This window comes from Syngnathoides biaculeatus, chromosome 18 (assembly GCF_019802595.1).
Source record: "Syngnathoides biaculeatus isolate LvHL_M chromosome 18, ASM1980259v1, whole genome shotgun sequence".
NCBI classification, from domain to species: Eukaryota; Metazoa; Chordata; class Actinopteri; order Syngnathiformes; family Syngnathidae; genus Syngnathoides; species Syngnathoides biaculeatus.
Window position 1 is genome coordinate 14281938 of NC_084657.1, and position 21948 is coordinate 14303885.

The following is a 21948-nucleotide window of genomic DNA, read 5'->3' on the forward strand; positions in this document are numbered from 1 at the left end:
TGCAAAGAATAATTGTATTTTCCTCTGCTTGCTGTGACTTCAGCAGCTATCTGAAGAATTGCACCTTTTTTTTTGGAAAGCATTATTATTGTCTATTGCAATATGTCAATCCCCCGCAACAGAGAATTCATGTTATTGGTCTTTAATATGCATGACTTTTTATGCCGGCCTTTTTCAGAACCGCCGAGAAATTTACATTTTTCTGTTATTGTAATTACTTTTGTGCATACTGTTTTTTTTTTCTCATAGATGGTGCGTGTTCCATTCTGATATTTAAAAAAAAAAAACAAATTGCCAATTATATCTGGATTATTTGTTCCAGGATGGACTCAATTGCACATCACTTATAGTCCTTTTTTTTAACGAAAACATGCTCAATATCGGGATGAACTCAAATCCACAATACTGGCCCCAGAAGATCCAAATCAAAAAAAAAAAATTCCTAAAAAGTTGGTCTATAGTGAGATGGATTTAAATCCATGACATCAATCACAGGTAATCCAAATAAAGTAATTAATTCACAGAAATTAGGCCTTGGGCCTGAATACACAAGACCAGTCCAGAAAATCCTAATCAAAGTATTTTCTTCACAAAAAATATATATATATCAATACCTGGATGAGCTGAAACTCATGAAACCAGTCAGAGAAACTCTGAATCAAAGTCCTTTGTCCATATTAGCCGTAGTCGATATTGGGTTGGACTCAAATGCAGATATGTAAAATACAGAAGATCCAAATCAAATAGTCCTTTGTTTACAAAACGTTGGTTTCCAGAAGATTAGGATTCGATTAATTTCTTCACCAAGTGTTATTCAGTTCTAAGATAGTCTCAAATCCACACACTGGTCCCAAAAGATCCCAGTCAAAGTATTGTGTTTTGAAAAAATGTAGGTCAATATTGTAATAATCGTACAAATGTGTAATTAAAGGAAAATGAAAGAAACAGCAATAAAATGGGTCCGAGAAGTCATCCCTGAGGCACCCCTCACTAGTTAAATGAGGTTACAGATCATTATTCTGGGCACTCATGACCAAGTAATTCAAAGAGATACTTTCAACCTACCGATGAAGCCGACAACTGCAAATTCTTGGTCTGGTTTCCCAGGCAACCACAATCGAGGACATGGAGGCACGGCTGGACTGCGGCCTGGTGAAAGGCCACGCCTACGCCGTGACCGACGTCCGGAAAGTGCGGCTGGGTCACGGGCTGCTGGCGTTTTTCAAGTCGGAGAAGCTGCACATGATCCGCATGAGGAACCCCTGGGGGGAGAAGGAGTGGAGCGGTCCTTGGAGCGACAGGTAATTGCAGAAAAATTGACGGGAAAATACAACTCTGTCCTAAACCTTTTGAAACAGTTTGAACAGTTTGAAGCATTTTGTCAAAACCAGAAAGGAAGACTTGCAGCGGCTTCTGAGAAATGGTGAAGCTGTGATGGTGGTGGTGGGAATGTCTAGAATTTTATGAAGTGCTGCCCGCAAGAGTGAAAATTGCCAGGTGCACAGATTAGCTTGAGCTTCTGATAAGCGTCTTGCTCAATGAAGTTGTCAACGTGGTTGCGTCGTGGAAGTTTATCTGTTTCTGCATGAAGTGCTGCCTCCACGAGTGAAAATTTCTTTGCTTTTTTTTCCCAAATTTGGGGCTGCACTTCTGCAAGTTCAAGACGCATGCCTTGCTCAACCACTTAGCTCAACCCCAGCCGTCGTGGTAATGAAAACCAGACCTGTGACTCGTGACCCGTAGTTCCTATGACATCCTCGCAACAGCTTTGAGAGCCTTAAAAATGGAGTGTAATTTAAAAAATTAAATGTAAAAAGTAGAAGCTGCTCGTCTAGTTACAACACCTTAGCTCCGCCCCTCAAATCTATTAATACAAGCAAGACAATATGCAGCATTTGGTGTATAAATGGTGAGAATGGTGGATCTTTGTGGTATTTTGACAAAAGTGTTGCTCGGTTAGGCTCCAGCATGCATGAGGATAAGCGGTACAGAAATGTTAAAAATGTATTTTATAATACAGTTCCTTGAAAGCCTTTCCTGGAAAAAGGAGGGAAAGTGCCGCAAATTTCCATCCGCGGTAAACAAAACATTGATAAATGGGCCTGGGGTTGATCCATCCATCCTAATCGTGTCGCTGTCGCGGCTGGTCTGACCAGAAACTCTTTCCAGCAACACAAACAAGGCCGTAATCTTTTTAAATGCGACCTTGTTTGGACCCGCACCAGCGCCGCCGAGTCCGCTCATTCGATTTCCCAAAATGTCAAAAGCGAATTGCTTCTTCCCCGAGTTAGACGCCCACATTTCTGTTGCGCGCCGTCCGAGCCATATCTAACCCACGCGGTACCGGGAAGAAGATGCTGTGGAGACCATGAAAAATGTCAGGGCGATCGAGCTGATGGGTCAGAACCGCACGAGACCAGCTCAGATGGCAAAACAATCCTGGACAAACTTCAGTTGAGTGGGCCTTGAAAGCAGCGGTGGGCGACCTTTAGGCTCGACACACGAGCGCACTTTGGTGGCGGTGAGCTCAACTCAGTTCACATCCTATTAATATCATTTCAAAAAACAATGTCATTATTATGTTTTTAATACAAAAGAACAAAAGCATGTTTCCTGTAAAGCAACCCCCCAAAAATAGATTTTTATTTTCTTTTAGTATGTTTTAGCTCAAGAGCGGCGCAAACATCATTTGAATTTCTTCAAATAAAAATGAAATCAAATTATTTTTTTAAATAATTGCATATGACAATAAATCAAACTAATTGCACACATTGTTTAGATTAATAAAAAAATGTACCAAATTAAAGTTCATTAAAAATATAATAAATTAATTCTAAGAAAAATAAATAAATATTCAGGAAACTTCAAATGAAAATTCAAAGAATTTCAACAGGAGGCAGCACGGTGGGGTAGCTGGTAAAGCATTGGCCTCACAGTTCTGAGGACCCGGGTTCGATTCTGGCCCCGCCTGTGTGGAGTTTGCATGCAGTTCTCCCCGTCCCTGCGTGGCTTTTCTCTTGACACTCCGGTTTCCTCCCAAATCCCAAAAACATGCAACTTTAATTGGACACTCTAAATTGCCCCAAGGTGTGATTGTGAGTGCGACTATTGTTTCTCTCCATGTTCCCTGCGATTGGCTGGCGACCAGTTCAGGGTGTACCCCGCGACCCTCATGAGGATAAGCGGCAAAAGAAAATGGATGGATGGCTGGATTTAGCTCCATTTCATTGAATTACATTTTGATGTTGTTTGGATTTCATTTAATTTACTTTTACCTATTTGACTTCCATCCATCACATTTTCTTCACTGCTTATCCTCACAAGGGTCGCGGGGAGCACTGGACCCTATCCCACCCAGCTGTCAACGGGCAGGAGGCAGGATACACCCTGAAATGGTCGCCAGCCAATCGCAGGGCACACGGAGACAAACAGTCGCACTCACAATCACACCTAGGGGCAATTTAGAGTGTCCAATTATTGTTGCATGATTTTGGGATGTGGGAGGACACCGGAGTGCCCACCCGCAGAAAACCCACGCAGGCATGGAGAGAACACGCAAACCGGGATTTGACCCCGGGTCCTCAGAACTGTGAGGCCAGCGCTTTACCACCGAAGCACCATATATTTGATTTTGTTTAGATTTAAATTCATTTAGATGTATTCCTATGTACCACCTATCCACCTAATTCATTGAATATTTAGCTTATACTGTTTTCCAAAACCATTATGGTTTTTATCCTATATTTCCTGCAGGAAAATTATTTGTCACGGCCACTTTTCCTTCCGGCTTTTTCTTTTTTGGGGGGCACATTGCCCCCGTCTCCACTATGGGTTTGGGGGACGAGTAATCCCCTAGACGTAAGTCGCTCCCTGGACGGCGTTCCATCTCCGAATTGTAAGTTATCAGCCGCTCGTGAAACAAAACAAGGCGGCGGCTGTTAAAGCGGGATAATGGAGCCTGAATAATTCACGAGGTCCACAGACGAGAGTTTTATTAAAGAGAGCCTGCGCTCCGCTCGCTCAATCACGCCCTCACGGAATAATCTATGTGTGCTGTGATGAAAAAGCTGTTACTGAGGGGCTGTGAATCATCTGCGGGGTGCTTCCACGCCATTGCCCTTGCTGTTTCGCGACGGCACGTTGAATAAACTCCGTCCGTCGGCGATGAAAACATTCACATGACGCAATGAGATGCAACTCTCTCGCTTTTTTTTTTTTTTTTCCTTTTTTATCCCCCCGTGTTGTTGTTGCAGTTCGGAGGAGTGGAACAAGGTGAGCAAGAGCGAGAGGGAGAAGCTGGGCGTCACCGTGCAGGACGACGGCGAGTTCTGGTGAGGGAAATAAATGCCGGTGCGATGCGTACTGTCGTTTGTCATTTTTTTAACAAGCGTCCGACCATCGAGTCCGTTTTTTTTTTACCGTTTATCGTGTTCAGGTTCACTTCGGGTGGGCTGACTTTGGGGTGGGAGCGGTGGGGACATTTCTACACTTTAATGTCGCCTCTGTTACAGTATCTCAATTTCATGTAGATACTCATCCATACGTCCATAAGGAGCCTTCCTTCCTCTCTTCCTCCCGACCTGCCTTCCTTCCTTCCTTCCTACCTACCTTCCTCCCTTCCTTCCTTCCTGCCTCCCTCCCTCCTTGCCTGCCTTCCTTCCTTCCTGCCTACCTACCTGTTTTCCTTCCTTCCTTCTTTCCTTCCTTCCTTCCTTCCTTCCTTCCTTGCCTGCCTTCCTTCTTTCCTTCCTTCCTACCTCCCTACCTCACTCCCTCCCTCCCACCCTCCTTCCCTCACTCCCTCCCTCCCTGCCTCCCTTCCTTCCTTCCTTCCTTCCTTCCTTCCTTCTTTCCTTCCTTCCTGGCTCCCTCCCTCCCTCTTTGCTTAGCTTCCTTCCTTCCTTTCTTCCTCCTTCCTGCCTCCCTCCTTTCCTTCCTTCCTTCCTGCCTCCCTACATCCCTCCCACTCTCCTTCCCTCAATCCCTCCCTCCCTCCTCCCTGCCTGCCTGCCTGCCTTCCTTCTTTCCTTCCTTCCTTCCTCCCTCCCTCCCTCCCTCCCTGCCTGCCTGCCTTCCTTCCGTCCTTCCTTCCTACCTTCCTGCCTCCCTCCCTGCCTCCCTCCCTCTTTGCTTAGCTTCCTTCCTTCCTTCTTTCCTTCCTCCTTCCCTGCCTTCCTTCCTGCCTCCCTCCTTTCCTTCCTTCCTTCCTTCCTGCCTCCCTACCTCCCTCCCACCCTCCTTCCTTCACTCCCTCCTCCCTCCTCTCTCCCTCCCTGCCTGCCTGCCTGCCTGCCTTCCTCCCTCCCTCCCTCCCTCCCTCCCTCCCTCCCACCCTCTTTGCTTAGCTTCCTTCCTTCCTTCCTTGCCTACAATGCAGTCTATGTTACAGGATCTCATTTTAATGTAGATATTCATCCATCCATCCATTTTCTGAGCCGCTTATCCTTACAATGGTCACAGGAGTGCTGGAGCCTATTCCAGCTGTCAACAGGCAGGAGGCGGGGTACACCCTGAACTGGTTGCTTACCAATCGCAGGCCACATAGAGACAAACAGCCGCACTTACAATCACACCTTGGGGCAATTTTAGAGTGTCCAATTAATGTTTTATGTTTTTGGGATTTGGGAAAACCCACGCAGGCACGGGGAGAATATGCAAACTCCACACAGGCGGGATCGAGCCCGGGCCCTCAGAACTGCGAGGCCAAAGCTTTACCAGCTTGATCCACCGTGGGGCCTTTCCCACAAAAATGACATTTTTAATAAATGATTTCAACAATTTGACGAAAATGCTGTTAGACTAATATATTTACAATTGTGTGGAGAGGCATAACAAAATGACAGGTAAAGTCATTTTTGAACTTTTCTTCATGTTATCATAATTTTTTTTTTCTTTTTGCTTGAAAATTGTCAATTGTTTGCTGTTAATGTCATTAATCTCAGTATTGTCATCTGCTCATCTCAAGTGCTTTGATATGACTTTTTTGTGCACAATGTTATTAATTTGATTAAACTTGGTGTGATTTATTTCAAATGTAAATATCTGGAATAATTTCAGATAAAACATTGAGTAATGTCTATGTTACAGTGTAGCACAAAAGTGGCAAAATGCTTTTTGTCTTATGTAATATCTCCTAGCTTCCCCTTGCGCGCTCTCTCTCCAGGATGACGTTCGACGACTTCTGCCAGTACTTCACCGACCTGATCCTCTGCCGCCTCATCAACACGTCGTACCTGAGCATCCACAAGACGTGGGAGGAGGAGGTGATGCGGGGCTCCTGGGTCCACCGCCAGGAGCCCCTGCGCAACCGTTCAGGCGGCTGCATCAATCACAAGGCCACCTTCCTCCAGAACCCTCAGGTACTCTTTTCGATCGTATCCATTTCACGTCATTTTCATTTGATGCAGAATTTTATCACATTTATTTTTTAGTATTATTTATTCATTTTTTTTATTTAATGTTATTCTGATTTATTTATTTTTAATTTAATTTGATCAGATGTATTTCATGTCATTTGGATTTCATTTAATTGTAACAATTAATTTACTTGATTCAAATGCATTTTGATCTGTTGACTTAGATTATGTTTTGGTGTATTTTAATTTAATTTGCTTTCATGTTTTATTTTTGTATATTGATTATTGAAGTTGTGATGTCACACATTTTTGTTTATTTTAATCAGATTTTGTATATATATATATATATATATATATATATATATATATATATATGTACGCGTACTATTTCATTTAGCTTTTAACATCATTTCATTTCATTTTGCTTTAATTGTATATTTTAATGCAGTTTGATTTTTTTTTTCATTATTGATACACTTTTTAAAGCGTTTCATGTGATGTGTTTTCAATTCAATTTTAATTTCATTTTCATTGGATTTCTTCTTTAATCAAATAATTTAACAATGCCAATTACCTCCAGACCCCTCATGTGGGTGTGCTGCCTTGGTCAATGGAGCAGGGGCTACTTAACTAATTTTTTTATTTTGTAGTTTATTTCTATTTATTTATTTATTTATTTTAACCACGGGGGGCAAGTTTTCCTGTGGTCTGAGGCTCGTTTAAATATGAAAATCATTGGTTGAATAGATGCAACTCAAGGTGATGTTTAATGTTTAAGAATCACTGTACACTGAATGTTATTGTTTTCCTTCATTCCTTCCTTCCTTCCTTCCTTCCTGCCTCCCTACCTGCCTTCCTTCCTTCCTTCATTGCTTCTTTCCTTCCTCCTTTCCTGCCTACCTGCCTGCCTTCCTTCCTTCCTTCCCCGTCTTCCTATCTTCCTTCCTTCCTTCCTTCCTTCCTTCCTGCCTCCTTCCCTACGTTCCTTCCTTCCTCCTTCCCTGTCTGCCTGCCTGCCTGCCTACCTTCCTTCCTCCCTGCCTTCCTTCCTTCCTTCCTTCCTTCCTTCCTTCCTTCCTTCCTTCCTTTCATCCTTCCTTCCCCCAGTACGTGTTTGACGTGAAGAAGGTGGAGGACGAGGTGCTGATCTGCTTGCAGCAGAAGGAGAAGAGAGCCACTCCCAACGAGGGGAAAGGGGAGAACCTCGCCATAGGTTTCGATATCCACCAGGTAAAAAAAAAAAAAAAAGGAAAATAATTCATTAGCTAACATTTTCAAATTTAAAAAAAAACACAAGATTATCTGATGAGACCGGACTGAGATGTGAGACGTTTTAGCCGAGAGTGTTCGTTCATAAGAACTGTTGTGGTGAAATGCAATCGGTAATGAGAAAAATAATAAGTTAGCGTAAACATAAAACAGAGCAATTCACATTTAAATGCTACACATTCATTTCAATAAAATAATATGCATTCAAAGACTAAGATTGATTATACTGCGAGCCCCTTTGGTACAGCCAACATCGTAAAATCCACCGTGCGCTTCGGTCCCTCAGGTGGAGGTGAACCGCAAATACCGCATGCACTCAGCCCAGCAGAAGGTGGCGGGCTCCATCTACATCAACTCGCGCTGCGTCTTCCTCAGGAAGGAGATGAAGGAGGGCCGCTACGTCATCATCCCCACCACCTTCGACCCGGGCCAGCAGGGAGACTTCCTGCTCCGCGTCTTCACCGACGTGCCTTCGGACTGCAGGTAAAGCCCCCGCGTACTTCACGTCCACTACCAAATTAAAATGGAATACCAAATCGCCATTTTTAAACATTTCTCATTGGACATATTGTGAGGATTTAAATTCAATTAAAATTAAAACTAATCTAGTTGAATTGATTGAAAGAAATGATTGCCATTTTTAAGCACTGTACTAATTATGGACATATATAATAAGAACTGAAAAAAAATAAGAAATCAAATTAATTTTAAAAAATGAAATCAATCATGAAATTGATTCAAGTTAAAAAAAAAATGCGTTCATCTAAGATGACACGCTGTGGCAACCCCTAATGGGACAAGCCGAAAGGAAGAAAAGAAGAATCAATTAAATAAAGTATAAAAATTCCATTGAAATCAGTAAGTAGATCATCAAACATCATTTAAATTAGTTCAAATGAAAATCAAACCAAATTAATTTTTAAAATAATTGCATATATAAATTAAAAATAATTGCAAATATTGTTTAGCTTAATAAAAAAATTACCAAATCAAATTTCATTAAAAATATAATAAATCAATTTAAAAAAAAAAGGTCGGGCAACTTCGAATGAAAATTCAAAGAATTTCAACAGGAGGCAGCACGGTAAATCAGATGGTAAAGCGTTGGCCTCACAGTTCTGAGGATCCCGGTTCGATCCCGGCCTTGCCTGTGTGGAGTTTGCATGTTCTCCCTGTGCCTGCGTGAGTTTCCTCTGGGTACTCCAGTTTCCTCCCACATTAACATTACAACAACATTGATTGGACACTGTAAATTGCCCCAAGGTGTGATTGTGAGTGTGGTTGTTTAGCTCTATGTGCCCTGCGATTGGCTGGCGACCAGTTCAGGGCGTACCCCGCATCCTGCCCGTTGACAGCTGGGATAGGCTCCAGCACTCCCCGCCACCCTCGTGAGGATCAGCGGCTAAGAAAATGGATGGATGGATTTCAACAGGATACATACCACAGAGGAAGCGCGACTATCAATGTAACCCAATATTAGCTTAGAGTGACCTCTGCTGGCGGGACGCACAATGACATGCACTCCCGGTTGACTTCAGAGAGCTGACCCTGGACGAACCTCCTCAGACATGTTGGACGGGCATGTGCGGCTACCCTCAGCTGGTCACCCAGGTACACGTTATCAACGCCGAGGGGCTGCAGGGACAGGATTCCAACGGAGGTAGACACAAACACCCACACGCATGCGCTTGAAAAATTCAATAGTGCTTTAATTCAATGGACATCGTGCTGCTCCTTTTGGCGTGCCCGGTCAAACGATCTGACTTTGTCTTGTCTCCAAAGCGGTAGACCCGTACGTGATCATCACCTGCGAAGGTGAGAGGGTCCGCTCGCCGGTTCACAAGGACACCCGGTGCCCCAATTTTGACATCAAGGGTCTGTTCTACCGCAAGAAGCCCAAAGAGGGAGTCCACATCGAGGTGAGGCCTGACTTTGTGGCTACCTAATGTGCAGAACATTAATTTTCACACAAATGTGACATTAAATCCATCCATCCATCCATCCATTTTCTGAGTTGCTTATCCTCACGAGGGTCGCAGTTATTGATGCTGACTTAAATGGTCAGAAGTGTCGAGTAAATAGCCAATCGGTGGCAAGCAGAATATGCTAACCTATCAGTGTACAACATGTCTTCATTCAGGGCTCCTCGTCAGAATTTCTCTTTCAAGCTGCAATTTCTTATTCCCTTTCTTCTTCTCTCTCCTCCCCTACTTCCTGCTGATCTTCCTTTCGCCGTCTCTCTTGGCTGGCCTTTGCGGCAGATCTACAACAAGAACATGATCGTGGACACGTTCCTGGGTCAAGTGGTGATGTTCAGCGACCCCAACGAGCGTCAGGAGCAGCACACGCTGCACCTGCGAGACAAGGGCAGTCGCCAGGACAGCGATCTGCCCGGCACGCTCACTGTGCGCCTCATCACCTCCACCACTCTTACCAACATCTGACCCCCACTCTCTTCCTTTCCTCCGTCCGCTGTTCCCCCATTCGCCCGATTTTTGTTCAATTCTCCCACCGTTTTTATACAGTGAAGAAAATAAGTACTTGAACACCTTGCTGTATTGCGAGTTCTCCCACTTAGAAATCGTGCAGGGGTCTGAAATTTTCATCGTAGGTGCATGAGAGAGATCATCTAAAAAGAAAAATCAAGAAATCACAATGTATGACTTTTTAATGATTTTTTTTTTTGTGTGTGATACAGCTGCAAAAGAGTATTTGAACACCTGAGAAAACAAATGTTAATATTTGGTACGGTAGCCTCAGTTTGCAATTACAGAGGTCAAACGTTTCCTGTAGTTGTTCACTAGGTTTGCGCACACTGCAGGAGGGATTTTGGCCCACTCCTCCATGCAGATCTTCTCTAGATCAGACAGATTTCTGGACTGTCGTTGAGAAACACAGCGTTTCAGCTCCCTCTAAAGATTTTCTATTGGGTTTAGGTCTGGAGACTGGTTCGGCCACGCCAGAACCTTGATATGTTTCTTACGGAGCCAGTCTTTGGTTGTCCTGGCTGTGTGCTTCGGGTCATTGTCATGTTGAAAGACCCAGCAGCCACGACCCATCTTCAATCCTCTGAGGTAAAGAGGTTGTTCCCCAAAATCTCACAATACATGGCCGCGGTCATCCTCTCCTTAATACACTGCAGTCATCCTGTCCCATGTGCAGAACCCCTCCCAAAGCATGATGCTACCACCCCCATGATTCACAGTAGGGATGGTGTTCTTGAACTTTTAAAGACAGACTAACAGGTCTTTGAGAGTCAGAATTCTAGCTGATAGACAGGTGTTCAAATACTTATTTGTAGCTGTATCACACAAATAAATCGTTAAAAAAAATCATACATTGGGATTTCTGGATTATCTCTCTCACAGTAGACATGCACCTACGATGAAAATTTCAGACCCCGCCATGATTTCTAAGTGGGAGAACCTGCACTATAGCAGGGTGTTCAAATACTTATTTTCTTCACTGTATTTCCCATTGTCTCACAGATTTTTTTTCTTTTAAACTATTTTTTTCTTGTAATCTTTTCTCCTTATTTTCTTACCCATTTCTCTTGCCATTTTTTTTCTTTCCCTGTTCATGTCACCATTTTCCTCCCAGCATTTGTCTCTCCGTCCTTCATTTTTTTAAATCCCCCCCCCCCCATTTCTCTTGCCAATTTCTTCAACCTTTAAACAGAGATTTTAATGGCCTTTATTTACTTAAATATCCTTTCTCAGTGTCGCTGCTCATGTTGCGTCGTAGGTTTTGCGGTTGAACAAAACAAAAAAAGGCCAAAATAGAACGCTTTCTTTATGTTTTAGGTGATTTCTTTTTTCATTGTGCGAAATCAAACCCACACGAGATGCACATCTATTACATATGCAGACATTTCTGCACTCCCCTGCATGTGCCAACGTCTCCAAGGGCTATGCATTGCCTTAAGGCTGCGTCTGTCTGTCTTTCACGTGAATTGGGGTCAAAGGGTGGGCCGGGTGTTTTTTTTTTTTTTTCGCTGTCTGTCTTCGTGTCCGTGTGGCCGCCATGTTTGTCTGGGTCAGGGTTTCCCAAACCTTGCCGCGGGGCCCATCAATCTTCCCCAAAACTGTGAGCCCCTCCCGTTTAGCATGTAGCTATGTTGGTTTTGCACCGTCGGACTGGCTTTCTGAAACTTTTTAAGTCACGCACCCTACTGGGAGGCTCTCGCGCACTACAGTACAGTCTGGGGAGCCTCGTTGCACTCCGTGACTGGTTTCCCTCGGTTTGGGAAACCCTGTTTTCTATCACGGCAGCATCTTGCTTTCTCTTTTCTACCCGTATATGCTGACAATGCATTTTATGTCCGTGGCTCCAGTCCAGTTTTTTGGGGAGCATGCGCCATCGCCAAACCCCCACCCAACACCCCCCACCCCCCTCCCGCCTCAGACAAAAGCCAACAGCCGCAATTGCGAGACCTCGCTTTTCCCCGTCTTCCTTCACGTTCAAGCCGCCGGACGCTATGGACGATCTTCGAACCGCACGGCCTGGAAAGACATCCCTGCGGTCGTAGCTTAGCAGCCGGCGTCTACCCCCACCACCCCCTCCCCGCTCCTAAACAAGTGCTTTACGGGACCAAAGAGCAGCCAGCCAGCCAGCCAGCCAGCCCCCTCCCGCTCCTTTGTAACCCTTTCAAACTGGCACTTGGACTCGAGCCTAGCGATGAACCACCACCCCCTGTGCCACATCATCTTCTTAATGGCAACACCACTGCCTGACACTGTGTGTGTGTGCGCTACTTACGCTTGTGCATTTGGGCGAATGTATATCTGCTTGCGTGAGGAACGGTCGTGAACCCGGCAAGATGACCATTTATGGGGAACACACCCACTTTTTTTTTAATTATTTTTTGGTGCGGGAAGGTCGTGAAGAAGGTGAAAACCCTGCCAAGCAAACAGTGCCATGATGGTTTCAGTCCTTGTTTGGCTCCTTAAAAAAAAAATGCAACGTTGGAGTCCTTTTCGTAGATATTTCATGGAACAGTAACTTGTACTTTGTATACTGATGATTTCTTTACAGGGACGGGCATTAAATTCAGCAATTAATTCGATTCTAACCCCTTTCACGTTCCCTAGACAATTTGATAACTTGCACTTTGAAACTTTATGTCATCTTTTTTTTTTTTTTTTTTTTCAATATTCAACCTGAAATTCGTCTGGCTTCAGAGGTATTATTGGAATTGTAGCAGAGGCGGGACGGTGTAGTATTTAGAAGTATTTTACACCTTTTTTTCAGTGCCAGTGCCATGTATAAAGGGGGGGGGCGTACTGTGGGGAAAGAGGAGACTGAAATGGAAGTTCACCCTAAATTTTCCGGAATCAGAGGTAGTATCAGTGCAGGGACCGAGACAAATAAACGTCTACTCTCGTGTTTTACGGCAATTTACTATCGTCGTATTTTTTTTTTTTCCCCCATTTTGTAAAAAATCAATCTGGGAATTTTTCGGCTTCAGAGGCGCCCTCGGAGCTGCGTGATAGGTGGGACAGCATCGGTAGCCCCCGCTTAATTAGTACTTCTGCATTCCGCATGTCGGTGCTGTTTATAATCACAAATTGCGGCACGGAATGAAAGTCGACCTGACGATTTTCCAGTTTCGGTGGCATCGCAGCTGCACTAGAGACTCTATAAAAGGCAACAACGAATAAATGTCTGATCTTCTCTTCACGTCAATTTTTAACAATTTTCATATCTGCTGTCCGTTGCCCCTTTTATCTCTAATCTTCGAAAAGCAGCTGGAAAAGCTGCTATTTTCCGCCACGCTTGTCCTTTTGAGGTTGTCCGAGAGCTGTATCAAAGGCGACTGGCGGCTAAATGTCTGGTCTTCCGTTCACGGAACGCTCTGAAGCTGCAATTTTGCGCGGCTTTTTTAGGCTTTTTTATGTCGATGACCTCAAGATAATTACCAATCGATGGTTCTCATTGGACAGACTTGTAACAACCAACGACTCAACTGATCGCTACGCCCTTCCCTAAATTCTCTACATTATTCCCCCAAATACAAATCTTTTATGTTGAATGTAAGAAAAACATCTCCCGTTTGCTCCTCACCAATTAGCTTTTTTTTTTTTTTTTTTTAACCCACCCGCCAATACTTGAACTGTTATACACTTACGTGGCATTTACTGTATGCGAGCGCACTCGAACACACCTCTGGTGTACAGCATCTTTACAAATGTTTTTTTTTTCTTTCCCACATCTTTGTACGGTACCGTCCAAAGTGTATCATGCTTTTGCTTTTTTTTATTCTTTTATTTTTTCCCATGAGGTCACGGTAGTCGTTGAGCACGGCCGCCGGCGCTCGCTGCTGTCATTTGATCATCATATCAACGCGCTGGATTGATGGCGTCTGCGTCGCGGCGCTTTCGCGACGCCGTTTAGGTGCTAAATCTTCCCTCCCGTTGCGGTTGTTGCATTGGAAAAGGGACACAAAATGCCGTCTGCGATGGCAGCGCCAACATTCTGGAGGCTGAAAGGGTTCTTGAGTAAGGCGCGAAGTTAAGTAGAGCCGCCCAAAAATTTGGGTTTAATTTCCGTAGATTATTGGTGCCAAAAAAATAATGAATAAATGCCCTACTATGAATAATAAGCACGCTTTGGGGGTAGATTTAATCAGGGTTTACATTACAGAGAAGGTTATTCTGGAAGTAGTGGCAGACTTAACTGCAAATGGGGCGAGGCCTTTATTTTTGGAATAATGTGAAAGAAAGGAAACGGGCATCACACTAAATTGTGGAACGATGACCTGCCAAGTCCTTCATGTGCCATCTTAGTCTTATTATTTGCTTTCTGGATGATAAACCTTCCCTAAACTGATGCATGTGCCATTTTAAAGTGTTGCCATAGTTTACTGAATTCATGTATTATTCATTTAAAAAGACAAAAAAAATTGGAGTCGCCTTTTGTTGATTTGTATGGACGCGATATGCCAATAATACAGCTAATGCAAAGTACGAAGGAGCGTTAGTGGCACCCTGGAAAGAAGAAAAGTCGTAATCTTATGAAAATGTGGATATCTGACATTGTAATAAATGCAGAGTCGTTGGATTACAATGTGGATGAAGTTTTAATTTAAGAAACACATTTGAATACTACGGCAGAATCTGTAAATCATAGCATAATCTCATAATATCAGGGAAAAAAATACAACATATTTACATCAATCTTTGTAATATTTAAAATTCTACTTTTAGTTTTAATATAATTGGAATATTTGCTTCTGTAATTTTATTTTCCATAAATATTTTTTTTCTAATTGGGATTATGGAATTTGCTGGGAAAATGTAGTCCTTTCAGAATGATTTATTCATCAATTGAAATTCTTTTTTAATTATTAAATATTAAATATGACAACTTAATGTTGTAAAACGCTAACATTTCCCATTGAATTGTTCTATTCTCGAGGAAAAAAATTTGATGTGTTTTTCCCCCTGTAAAGTCACATTATTCTTGTAAAAATTACGATTCAATGATCATAAAATCATGTTATGAATTGTAGAATTACAAATATTACAAAATGCTCGGACTCAAATTGTCCCATTTTTATTTGTATGCTTTTAAAATTCAGTTTTTCTCGTGAATATTTTCTCGTATTCTTCTGAGAGTTTTCTCACTATATTGACTTGCGACATGTTTTCATAACTTTACGACTTTTCGACTTGTAACATGACTATCTGACCTTAATACTCCTTTGTAGACATGTAACACAGGGAGACAAGCATTATTCCCGATATGAAAAACTGAAACTCTGAATCTTATTGATGATTTCCATTTTGAAAAGCCGTTTACGACATTTTGTTTTCTCTCGTTGGATTTCGCCGTCATGTATAAAACGCTGTCGGAAAGTACCCGAGTTTCCTTTTTCTCTCCGTGCCAAGCGGCTGCCGTGACTTTTTTTACACGCGAATTCCAGTGCATGTAGCAAAAACGCCTTTGAATCCACGGCAAAATATCTATATTTATATTTTGGAGCTCTTTAAAAAAGAAAAAAAACGAAAGAAGCTACATTGCAAATGCGCTATTGCTACTTTGATAAACACACAAGGCTCGTGTTGCACTTGCGCATGCATTTGGACTGTTTTTTTTTATTATTATTATTATTAATAAATAACCGGTCGTGTGTGTATAAACGAAGCCGCGATCGGGCCACGTGCGGATCGCCGCTCGACGCGGGCCAGCCGGCGCCGATGCTGTTTCTCACTACCTCTGCCGGTCATTCAGAGGAATTGCGTACGTCGCTAGCTCGGGTGATTTTTTTTGTGGCTTGTCGCGTGTTGAAAGCGGTGGCCACGTCGCATCCTGCTGCATGAAAAGCACGCAAAGCTGAAATATCACATGAAACATTTTTTTTTGTAACCTTCAGAGAATACGCTTGTATACTTATTAGTATATGGGAAAGGCAACTCATTGTTGAAAAACTTTCCTCGATTTTTTTTTCATGTATTAGTTAATATTACTTTACATGAGACGTAATCAAATGAGACCAAGAAAATGAGAAAATATGTGCGATATTATGAGAGTAAAGTCGTACTTTTTTTTGAAGGGAAAGTGTCATAATTTGAATATTATGAGAATTTTTAATATCTCTTTTCTCATAAAAAATGTTAATGGTTCCCATAAAATCACGAGTGTTCTTTTAAAATTTTATTTGGGATTTATTCACAAGAAATGATTACTTTATTCTCGTAAAATAATGACTTTTTTCGTGAAATTACAATTGAAATTACAGCCTTGTCCTCATCTTGAAATGACAACTTTATGCAAGAAAAATTCATGACTATCCTCAAAACTGTAAAATGATGATTTTCTTACCATAAAAAATTCTGACTTCATTCTCTTGAAATGATATTATTGATATAATGATATTATATATATTTTTTCTTGTAACTTGACAACTTTAGTCCGGAAAAATTACAATCTTAGCCATCAAAATGTACGACTTGATTCTCTTGAAATTCTGACTTTATTCTCCTAAAGATAATATTTATTCTCTTGAAATGACAACTGTTTTGTAAAATTCCGCCATAACTTTCCTGCCGATGTTGACTTTATTCTCAGACGTAAAATAACACCGTCAGAGGATGCGCATTTTCTTCTCCGTTCCGGAAATCTAGCTGGCCGACGTCGCGTCCCGCCGCGCCAAAACCGCACGTGCAATCCAATCGACGACGACGTCATCGCGGCATATTCGGGACGGGAACGACCTCGTGATCGTTCTCGAGACTGGAAATTCTTACTGCATGGTGACACTTCTAGAAGACCTTTTATCAATATTTTATAGCCTGGTTGATTTGATATATCTATACACGGTACATATATAAATATATATACAGTATATCTCTATATGTATATCCCCTTTACCTCGCGCTAAAGCTGGTATGATTAGCTATCGGAGAGCTATACTCGTCCGTCGTATACTGTGTGCTTCTTTGTGTCTTCTCCGTTTATTTATCGATGGGCGTGCTTTCACTTCTCGGTTACACTGTGCTTATTTTATAGCTACGATCTGGGGAGAAAAAAAAAAAATCACATTTTACTTTTTCTTTTTGCATTTGTATTTAATGTCAACTTGTGGCATGACTTTGAAATAAAACTGAAAATCTTTTTCTTTAATGAGAATATGACCAAAAAAAGTTTGATGTGTTTTTGGGGGGGGTTTGGGGCGCTTTATGTGGAAAGTCCAATAATATTTGCTGACCAGAAATTATGTTGTGCGTACAATTATCAAGATGTTACGACTTTTATCTTGTATAATTTGAAACGTTATGAATTTGGTGTAAAACGATGATTTTTTTCTCTTTCATGAACCAGAGGCACGGGGTCAGACCCAAAGGCATAATGTTCAGAGTGGTTTTATTCCAAAAACAGGTCAATAATAAAAGGAAGTCCAAAATAAGTAGAAGCACAAAAACGCTAGACAAGTGGCAAGGTCCGGAAACATAAAATAGGACCGTTGACTATGAGGCCAACTAAGAAACACGACAAGACATGGTCAAACTAAAGAGGCACAGGCTCACTGTGACAAGGGCTCGCTCTACACTAAACTTACGCACAGCAGCGGAGTATCCCAGGATGCAGTGGAACAATGCTCAACAAACTGGAAAATGACACATTCAGCACTTAAGTACTTGGTCCTTCAATGTCCAAAATGCAGTGGGCTGGCCACGCTCCTCACAGGAAGTACCACCCATAGCAGTCTCTCAGTGTTCCAGTGTTTTTTCTTATAAAGTTTGGATTTTATTTTCACATAAAAGTACAACTACTTCCCTAAACACTACTCCCCTAAAACACATTTATCACAAAAACGTACAACGTTCATCATCAAAATGTTCAATATTTTTGGAAATATTATTGCAGCTTTACACTCACAATATTACAAATCGATTCCTGTGAAATGATGCAATTTTCCGAAAGCATGCATGTCTTTATTTTCATCAAATTATGCTTGTATAAAAAAATGAACTGTCTCAAATATTTTTTCACATAAGATCACAATTTTATGCTTTTATTTTGCTTAAAAATTCAAACTATATCAAAAATATAAAATAAAATATATATAATAAATAAAATATAAAATATACAAATATCTATAAAATAAAATATAGATGGAAAATAAAATATTAAATATATATAAACATTGTAAAACTATATAATTATAGAAAAACCTTTTTAATAATATTGACACTTATCTGTCATAAAAGTACCATTTGTTTTTGCAAAATGACAATTGTATAATTAAAACAATATTGAAATTCCCATCAAACCTGATTTTCATCTAATCACATGTTTTTTTTTTTTTTAGTTTTCTCTGGTACCCTTACACTGAATTTTTGGTTCATAGTCATATCTTATTACGCTAAAACAAATACATTTCTTCCTTCGTATATTACAGCCTTGATCGAAAACTTCTTAATTTTCCACTAAAGCTTAGCTTACCACAAGTAGTTGAATTATTAGCAGCCTGATCCAAAGTCCAGAATCGTCTTATTTGGCGAAACATGGAAATTAGAAGAAAACCACGATTCTTGCAGAAAGAAGTATCCAAGAGAAGCATATACATTCACTCGCCGAAAACTAGAAAACCTCTCGCTGCCGTAAAACTTTAAATGCATAGCGCCCAAATTAGAGTTAGCCCACTCTACCGCTCAGTGGCTCCAATAATCTCAACCAAAAGTCCCCTTAAAAATGATCCAAAAGGAGGCGAAAGACACCACAAAGCCACTTATAGGAAGCGGAACAAACACTGGCATTGAGTAAGGAATGATTCCGTTCAAAAGGCCCCAACTAAGACGATTGGCGCAATATGTGACCTACATTTTCATTTTGGACTGGAACGGCCCACATGATAACAAACCTACAAGAGTTAAAGGAAGGAAGGTTTTTATGTGATGTAGCTCTCTCTGCTTTTTCAAATTCATGCGCGTATGTAATTGGAAGAAGAAGAAGAAGAAAAAGAACGGCAAAGTTAAAGCAAAACACACTTGGAAGTTGCTAGCTCCTAGCGGATTCGTTGGCTTTGAAGGTGACATTGTCACTTTTTCAAACAATTTCTAATATTCAGGCTACCATGCTAGCTCATAGCATTGATGAGCCTCGCGCGATTTGATTTGATTGTGTTGAACAATGCAACTTCGGTGTCATAAAAGCATGGCGCTGATGCTTTATGATCCTCTCCACTTAAGTGCTCTGCCAGCATCTCGTGGGATCTTTGCACAATTACTAAATATTGTTGGAATCTGAAATTATTAGCAGATTTTCGCAATTCTTTTGGCTCGCTGTTTGTACTGGCAAAATTTAAAAGGGGCTTGATCACGGACTCATTAACAAACTGCACTTTGACTCGGTCACATTGAGTTACTGTACATTCCGCTAGCTACTTTTATTTTTATTTGACAGTTATTGCTTGTGCTATTTTTTTTTTTCATTATTTTTATTAGTCAGAGAGACTTTACCCTCGCGCTGTCTTAATGGCACAATTCTATTTTCTGTTTTTGTCTATTTGGCGTTCATGCTCTGATTTAAAAAAATAATACTTACCAATTATCCAGTACTTGAGTACTTTCACTTTAATTACTTGTATTTTTACTTGAGCGATCCTATTCTATTGGGTGAGAAGCTCGGTCATCCGGGAGGGGCTCAGTGTCGAGCAGCTGCTCCTCCGCATTGAGAGGAGGACCAGATGAGGTGGCTGGGGCATCTGATCCGGATGCCTCCCTGACGCCTCCCTGGTGAGGTCTTCCGGGCATGTCCCACAGGAAAGAGACCCCGGGACGACCCAAGACACGTTGGAGAAACGATGTCTCTCGGCTGGCTTGGGAACACCTAGGGATCCCTCCAGAAGAGATGGAAGAAGTGGCTGGGGAATGGGAAGTCTGGGTATCCCTGCTGAAGCTACTTCCCCCGTGACCCAACCCGGTAAAGTGATAGAAAATGGATGGATGGATGGATTGATGCATCTTATTCAAAAGCCCAGTACTTGATCCCAGTTTGTAGCTACCTTACCCATCTCTAGCCGAAAAAGTCAAGATTCCGCAGTAGGTCGAAGTCTAGTTAACGATGTTGTAACGGAGTCAAAACCACCCCCTCCACCTCTTCCACCTCACCCACAAGCTCCACCCACCACAATTTTAATCAGGATCAGCAGCCATGAATGAGACTCAGCGAGAGTCTGGACAACTCCTTCCCTGACCCTGCACCGCAAAACTCCTCAAAGACCCCCTTGTCAGACCTAGTACGGATCTTCAAAGAGGGTTTAACACAAAATCTTGAAAGGCAGAAAGCATCTAGCGCCATCCACCATCTTCTGAACTGGGACGTGTCTCGGGGACAGACTGGAGACCACCAGGAGAGACAATAAGAGGAGTCTACATATTGAGAGGTAAGGGGGGTGTGATGTCGGTGGTTGGTGGGTCACGACTGAAGATTTTTGCTCACCACCACAGGCCAGATCGACTCGCGGTTCACAGTGGCCGCAGCTTTAGGCCAAAGCCTCTTACGCTGGCTCTGTGGTCATTGGCCAGCTCTTAAAAAAAAGACTTCATTAAACTGCATGGACACCTCCAGGCGAGCGTCAAGTTCAATGTAATTATGATGTGCAAAATGCTTGGAAATTCGCAGAGGAATATTTACCTGTCACCAATGACTGAAGAACATCGTCATTTACAAACAACCGAAACTGATAGGAACAACAACAACAAAAAAATGCTGTTTTCTAATTTAAAAATACAAAAGTAGCTCGCGTTCTTCCTCACAATCGTTCAGGCACGCACAAAGCCGACCCAAGATTGGATGCTTTGTGTCACATGGCAGGGGTTACGATGCACATAATTGGCCTGTGCGTTTCCTGCGGGCAAAATTATGACCAAAAGTAGGAAATTTGTGTATAATTATTCATTATAATATATTGTACATAATTAAATACAAATGGTTCATTACTCAGTTGCATTTGAAGTCATTATTCCTGTTTTTGTCAGATTTTTATTGTAAATCACATTTCAAGAAATACATTCATTTTTTAATTATATTATTATATATCTTATATATTATTATTATATTATTTTCTGTTATTATATTTTTTAAATCCTTTACTCCAAATCACTTTGATCATCCAGTACATTGTTTCTTATTTTTGTAAATAACTATTAATAATGTTAACATTCCACGTTATTTCTGTTTTCACTTTATTGTATTTTTTTATATATAGTTAGTCTTATTACGTATAAATTATAATGAATGAGCAACATTACATTCAGGAGACTAAACATTCCGTTAACTATGATTATGACTGCAATAGGGTACTTCATAATATTTGTAATGTTACAAAAATACATTGTATTTCAATAATATTTCAGCATTGCATATTCCTTTTTGTAGTTAAATGCTTTAAATTTCAGGAAATCAGCAGGACAAAAAATATATTTTTAATCATGTAATAAAAATATCATTGTATTTTTCTCCATATATTGTCTTGTATTTTTTGACTTTTATCACTCCTGAAATAACTATAAAAAGTTAAAAATAGCAAAATAGCTACCTTTGATTGACCTAAATCATTAATATTCGTAGATTTATGAAATTTCCTTTTCATCTCACAGGAGCTAAGGTAGTTGTAACAAATGTGTATCACCTTTCTTTCTTTCTTTCTTTCTTTCTTTCTTTCTTTCTTTCTTTCTTTCTTTCTTTCTTTCTTTCTTTCTTTCTTTCTTTCTTTCTTTCTTTCTTTCTTTCCCAGCGCCGCTTATGGACGATAATGGGAGGTCTTGAAGCCGCTCCATCAAGAGTGAAACGCGCCCGCACTTCTTGCCACGTGAGT

General features: G+C 41.4%; 1 protein-coding gene across 2 annotated transcripts in view; it reads left to right on the top strand.

The window, feature by feature from the left end:
* LOC133491619 (calpain-5-like) overlaps nucleotides 1-21948 on the top strand; it is a 44533-nt gene that overhangs the window by 20870 nt on the left and 1715 nt on the right. Inside the window, exons 6-13 of one of the 2 annotated variants that reach the window (XR_009792444.1) lie at nucleotides 1108-1301; nucleotides 4254-4331; nucleotides 6164-6359; nucleotides 7464-7586; nucleotides 7912-8108; nucleotides 9164-9285; nucleotides 9408-9544; nucleotides 21868-21942. Coding sequence is in view for 1 of the 2 variants with exons in the window: in XM_061802971.1 (XP_061658955.1) it covers nucleotides 1108-1301; nucleotides 4254-4331; nucleotides 6164-6359; nucleotides 7464-7586; nucleotides 7912-8108; nucleotides 9164-9285; nucleotides 9408-9544; nucleotides 9887-10069 (1230 nt within the window). In the remaining variant the exon portion in view is untranslated. Of the gene's footprint in view, nucleotides 1-1107; nucleotides 1302-4253; nucleotides 4332-6163; nucleotides 6360-7463; nucleotides 7587-7911; nucleotides 8109-9163; nucleotides 9286-9407; nucleotides 9545-9886; nucleotides 10070-21867; nucleotides 21943-21948 lie in introns of those variants that run through there. The other variant, XM_061802971.1, reaches the window with a different exon arrangement.